At 38.1% G+C, this 6,318-nt stretch overlaps 1 protein-coding gene across 1 annotated transcript in view; it reads left to right on the top strand.

Moving 5' to 3' along the window:
* Nucleotides 1-5,301, top strand: part of clec3a (C-type lectin domain family 3, member A) — a 29,991-nt gene extending 24,690 nt beyond the window's left edge. The window contains exons 2-4 of the mRNA XM_033646864.2: nucleotides 2,636-2,769; nucleotides 2,861-2,947; nucleotides 4,354-5,301. Of these exons, the coding sequence (XP_033502755.1) occupies nucleotides 2,658-2,769; nucleotides 2,861-2,947; nucleotides 4,354-4,751 (597 nt within the window). The 5' untranslated portion in view covers nucleotides 2,636-2,657 and the 3' untranslated portion in view covers nucleotides 4,752-5,301. The remainder of the gene's footprint in view (nucleotides 1-2,635; nucleotides 2,770-2,860; nucleotides 2,948-4,353) is intronic.
* The last annotated feature ends 1,017 nt before the right edge of the window (nucleotides 5,302-6,318 follow it).

Below are 6,318 nucleotides of genomic sequence, written 5' to 3'. Positions count from 1 at the left end.
AAGCACTCCTAGGAGCGGCTCTTTCTATATTACACTTAAAATGAAAGTTGTCCCTCTTCTCCTTTTATATATTGTGTAAATGTATATATTTTTTGAGATTATGGAATCATTTTGTAATAGTGGCTTTTACCTGGATTTAAATAAGTGAACTTGAGAGGTTAGAAATGTTTTTCAGTGTACATTACATTTCAAGTATGGTTTATGGCACTGGTTCCCAACCTGAGGGTCAAGATCACCACTAGGGGGCGCCAAAGCTTAACAGGGGTTGCGAGGCCTTGATTTAAAGGGGTGTAGGGAAATACAAAAAGATATATACAGTAGGCCTATATTTCAGCATTTTATTTTTATTAAGTGAAGAAAATCAAATTAAATTATGTTTAAAGTTTAGATTATTATTTATGATATCTATTTTTTTAAATCTCACATGGCAAAGTGAAGACCTGAACACAAGCTGTATTCACAGCCTTCACTCTTTGCAAAACAGCCTCGTCCTGCAGTAGAAAAGTAAACATTCAAACACCCAAAGAAGAGCTTTTAGAACAATCATCAATCTTTGATGCAATATTCATGGGAAATAATCGGCTCAAAATGTATCATAATTGCTGTTTTACACAAACTTCCTGTTGTCAGCATTTGGGTTAACTGTGCAGTTTATCAGTTGCTCTGTACTGTTATTATTATGCATTGAATATAATATGGAACCCATACATAAAATGTCACTTCATCAGGGGTCGTCACTTTACTTATTGATAAAAAAAAGTGTGTTCCTTAAGGAAAAAAGTTAGGAACCACTGGTCTATGGTGCTTGTTTACTGCACATTCTGCAGTGCCCCCCTGTTTGGCACCAGGTGGCAACAAAGTCGGGGATTTGTAAGTTCTACAGACAGTGGATTTAATGTTTTTGTGACACTGACATGTCTCAGAGGAGAGAAAGATGCTGCTGTCTAACTAATGATCACTCAATTGTACAACTGTTGACCTCTGCCATAATGTGCAGGTAGTCAGTACAGCCAGAGTCAGTGCATGTACTGTTGGCAGAAGTGCTGCACAGTGGGTTTTATTTCAGATCTTAATCATTAATTATTATTTAAGCCAGAACTACTGACGATCTGTCTCATATCTCACTCAGGGTCCAGTGTTAGTTTAAGGTTTTATGTCTGCCTGGAAATGGAAAGAGAGAAGTGTTAGCAGAGGTTACACTGGAACAGCATACAAGAATTTGCTAATACAGCTTTTTTTTAATGCTAACTAAACATAGGACTTGGACTCCATACTGTGCAAGGAGTCTAAACTAAATAGATGTTACATACAGTACCTTTTTACATCCAGTTACACCTACAGTACTGAATGTAACAGTAAACAATATTAATTTTCTTGCATCTTTGCAGGGAAACAATACATTCAACACGTTCAGAAGATCAGCTTACATGTAGGTTTGTGTATTGCAACTAATAAAACCATCACAGAGTTTTAAGTTAACAACCTTACTTGGTTAAGATACATTAAGTGATTATATTGTGTATATTATTTCACTTTTTTTGCCTTTAACGTCAACTTTATTTTGTCCCTAGAGGGCAATTAGTTGTACAGCAAGTAAAAACACACATAAAAAGACACGAGAGAACACATAAGAATATATACTCAACAATCGGTGGAGATGGGGGGAACAAAATACAGTGAAACAACACTGTCATCATCAACATCACCATCACTCATCACATGATCATAACAAGAGAAGCCTCAGTACAAAGTCTGACTCTTCCACTGCTCTGCATTCATAAAAGAAATGGCGGTGGGAATGAAGGAGTGCTTCTATCTGTTACTCTACCAGGGGGAAATCTGAGCTGAGAGCCTCATTGAAAGAAAATGCTTAGAAATGCACATATTGAAGACTGACTATAAAATGGGAAAACATACTTGAGAGTTTAATGGTATACTGAGCGTGTATGCCCAGGGGTTTTTCTTATTTAGCTCCCCCCTCCCGTCTGTGTACAACATTTCACCCTAAAAATAGCTTTTCCTGCACCCGCGCTGGGAGCTGGACTTCCTCTGGTTTAATAGTAGCTTTATTTTTGAAGATTATACAACTGGAAATCTGTGCGATTGAAGATATCTACAGTGTTAGTCTTTTACTCACCTATTTGTTTTTGTGTATACAGTTGTAAATGAAAGATTTAAACAGTCTACATGAATGCTATATTTCACAGGTGGCATCATTTGATGGTTTTCTGAGCTGACAGCATGGTGTAAGATTATTTTTCACTTGTTAAAAAGTGACTTAGCATGTCCAAAGCTGACATGGAAGGGAGACGGGATGAAGGACACTCTGTAAAAGTGAAGCAGTCAATGAATTTCCAGTTTGTTTGTGAAATGAAAGGGAATACTGCTTAGTGCACCTTGTCCCAAGTAAATATTTATCAAATGCCAGACACAAGGAAATCATTATTTGCCACTCCACCCATATACCTCTCTCACCTCCTGCTGATGTTTGGATAAAAACAAACAGAGTTGGAGCCACTGCAGGGAGAGTACCCAGAAAGGCATACAGAAGGGCCAGTATATATTGAGCTGCCTGCAGTGCTTTTGGTTCCTCTCACAGCAGTACAAGGTGTGCCACTGTGTCCTGTCACCGTAGGATCCACTAAGCGGACTCAGACATGGCACGTCTAGCCCTCCCTGTCCTCCTCGTTCTTTGCTTCTCCTTGCTCCACTTCAGCTCCAGCCGTCCATCTCGTACCAGGAAGGCTGTGTCATCTCGTCAGTCCGGAGGTAACTCTTTAAATACATGTTGAAGAATAAAGTGCTTGCCACCACTGATGTTCATCTGACTTGGTTTTTCTGGCTGTTTGTCGAGATACAGCTGCAGAAGAAGATGATGTGAAGTCCCAGCTGGAGAGGTTGTGGCAGGAGGTGAACTCACTGAAGGAGATGCAGGCGTTGCAGACAGGTATTGTCCTTACTACATAAAGGAAGATTGAAGACAGAAGAGGTGACAGCAGTACATTAGATTCATAAGCATTACTGCCTCTTCAGTGTGTTTGTTTAAAATTAAATAAGAAAAATTATATAACAGAGGTTGGTTAACATTGATTGCCATTGATTTTTATTATAAATATGGCATTGTGCTTTCTCTCACTGTTACTTGTTAATGCAGTCCACTGAGCCGACATGCAAGGGTGTGTGGACTCTGCTGAGAGACAACCGATACCTTGACAGATTTCTTCTTATTTTGTTGAGTGTCCAGCAGAGGGCAGCAGCACCCATATCAACCATTAGAATGTAAAGTAAAGGGCTGAATTGGAAAGGATACAAGTAACACACAATTTGTGGGGGAATGTAAAAACATACACAAGATTATTTCTTACAATTTTATGTAGTTTTTGTGTTTATCTAGTTGATCATATAAAATACTATGAATTAATGTATTTTTTAAAAATCTCTATTAGGCCTCCTTTTTTCTTTCTTGACTCATTTAAAAGTCACTAGTCACACTGTGAGCTTACTATAGCCTGGGTCTTCAACAGGAGGCCCTGGTCCCCTAAGGAGTCCTCAGAGTTACTGCAGGGAGGCCACCAATTTATTGTTTTAGTTTTTTCTTTGTTTTGTTTTGGTTTTTTTTTCAAAAATTAAAATATGTCTGAAAATACACATAAACACGAATCCAACATATTTTGCCTTTGCAACAACATACCTTTGTGAAAGTGGAGTTTCCTCCCTCACCTACCAGAAAAGCAAACACAGGTCAAGAATGCAGCCTGAGGCTGACATGGCCGTCCATCCGACAACCTCCATCTGCCCAGCTGAAACATGTTGAGGACCCCTGCTATAGTATGAGTTCACAAATACAGCTGCACGAATTGCTATGAAATCTGTTGGGGAAAAAATGTGGGATAAAAAAATAAGTATTTTGTATTATGTGTATTGTGATGATTTCCCTATTGCAGAGGAAACTAAACATTGTAATAGTTTTGAATGGAGCTGGGTAATATGGAAGAAAAAAAAAATCAAATATCACAATGTTTTTTATCAAATACCTTGAAATTGATATTCACACAATTCGATTTTTGATAAATAATCAGTAATGTGGATGTAATGACTAAGTGTGCAAAGGCAAATAAAAGAACAGCTTTAACAGGCTAGTAAGTTAAGAAAATTACATCATGTTACTGTAATGCAGCCTTTAACAACAACAACACTTTCGATATTACGATATCCAAAATCTAAGACGATATCTCGTCCCATACCGTGATATTGATATAATATTGATGTACTACCCAGGCCTAGTTTTGAACTCTTTAAATACTTTATAGTTAACAATCAGTTCACTTATGGATTAAGTGCTTTGTGTTTCAGTCTGTCTCCGAGGCATCAAAGCTCACAGGAAATGTTATCTCACAATCGAGGAGCCCAAACACTACCATGAAGCAAACGAAGACTGCATTGCACAAGGAGGAACTCTTGCAACGCCACGGGACATGATGGAAAACAATGAACTGAGAGACTATGCAAAGAGGAGCGCCCCAGGATCCAAGGACTTCTGGATCGGCGTAGCAGACATAGTGAAAGAAGGCCAGTATGTTGATGTCAACAGCCTGCCAGTCAGCTACTTCAACTGGGACCGCTCCAAGAAGCAGCCCACAGGAACGAAGAGGGAGAGCTGTGTTGCTCTTTCAGTGGTGGCACAGGGAAAGTGGTACGATGAGGTGTGTCGCAGCCTCAAAAAGTACATCTGTGAATATGTCATCCCCTGAGAAGACAGGAGTGGGTATTGGCAACTTGGTGATCACTTATGCGGGTCATTGATTAAAAATGTGTTGTCAAATCTGTGCTAAGTCATGTGTCTCTATGGTGTATGATCAGGTTGATAATTATCTTTAATACACGCTGTGGTAGCCTCACTATCAAACTAAACTAACAGACCTATATAATACATTTTCAGATTTACTGACTGAAAAGGCGACATATATAGTCTTGTACTGCTAAACTAATACTAAAATACTACAGATGAATGTATCACTATAAGTGTATTTCTGTGTATAACACGAAGGATAAAAATGCATTCCAATACACTGCATGATCTCTACATAATCCTCTATGAAACTGTCAAGAGCAGAACATGCATCTCTGCTTCCTGCTGGTACAGATGTCCACTTATTTGGGGACCATAAACAATAAGGAAGTTACTCATATTTTCTTGCTTTCTTATTCTGCAGTAACACATACTATGATATAAACTATATCTAGTCAATTCCCCCTGATTTGTCTGTGGAATGTGGGAGGAAACACCCAAAATAAACTTGAACAAACATAGAAAGAAAATGCAAACATGCAGAGAGGGAGTGTTATCAAACCTTGACCCTTCCTGCTGTGAGGTGACAATGAGAAATATGCATTTCTGTTTGCTCTCGCTATATAAGTATAAATAGCACTGCAGCGTAAAATGTCCAATGATAGAAAATTATCATTGTGCAATACTTGTACTCTAAATTTAACAACTTACGTACGTACTTTAACCACCTGTTCCCCCCCCTACGTGCTGTGTGTCAGTACTCCTGTGATGAACACAGATTGCAGTGTGAATCTAGTCAGTATATAGTGGTGGATGAGGTAGTCAGATATTCGACTTAACTAAAAGTGTAGAAATACTCTGTCACAATTAAAAGCCCTGCACTCAAAATGTTACTTAAATAAAAGTACAGAAGTGTCAGCATCAAAATATACTCAAAGTACAAAATGTAATCATTATGCTATCATAATTATATAAGTGTATATGTGTATATCATATTATTGGATTGTATTTATTGATTGATGCATTAATTTGTTTAGCACTTTAATGTTGCAGTTGGTAAAGGTGGAGCTCTTTTTTTGGGGGGAGTAGCAAATAATACATCACACTTTATTAGCTGATTTATATTTTGTATAAATAATTGGAATCTGCAAAGTCACTAGTAACTTAAGTCATCAAATGAATTTAGTGGAAGAAAGAGTACAATAATATACCTCAAACTGAACTTAAGTGCAGTACGTGAGTAAATTTACTTAGTTACGTTCCACAGCTGTATATATATATATGCTCAATGCACATCATTAACGAAGATAATTAAGGCAGTAAAACTAGCCTACACTTTGATACAGAGCCTCAAGATCAGGTAATACAGTGGGAACCACCTGATGGCACTTATTATGTAAGTTCATACCAGGCTTTAGTGTTGCATATTTCCACTTTTAAAAGAATAATTCATTATCCATCAATGGTCACGTAGTGAAACTGGGGCTCTGAGGGTGTGGGGCCCTTGGTAATTTGCCTGCTTTGCTTGG

Source organism: Epinephelus lanceolatus, chromosome 2 (genome assembly GCF_041903045.1).
Source record: "Epinephelus lanceolatus isolate andai-2023 chromosome 2, ASM4190304v1, whole genome shotgun sequence".
NCBI lineage: Eukaryota > Metazoa > Chordata > Actinopteri > Perciformes > Serranidae > Epinephelus > Epinephelus lanceolatus.
The sequence above is the reverse complement of the archived record's forward strand: the minus strand, read 5'-3'. Positions and strand labels throughout refer to the sequence as shown.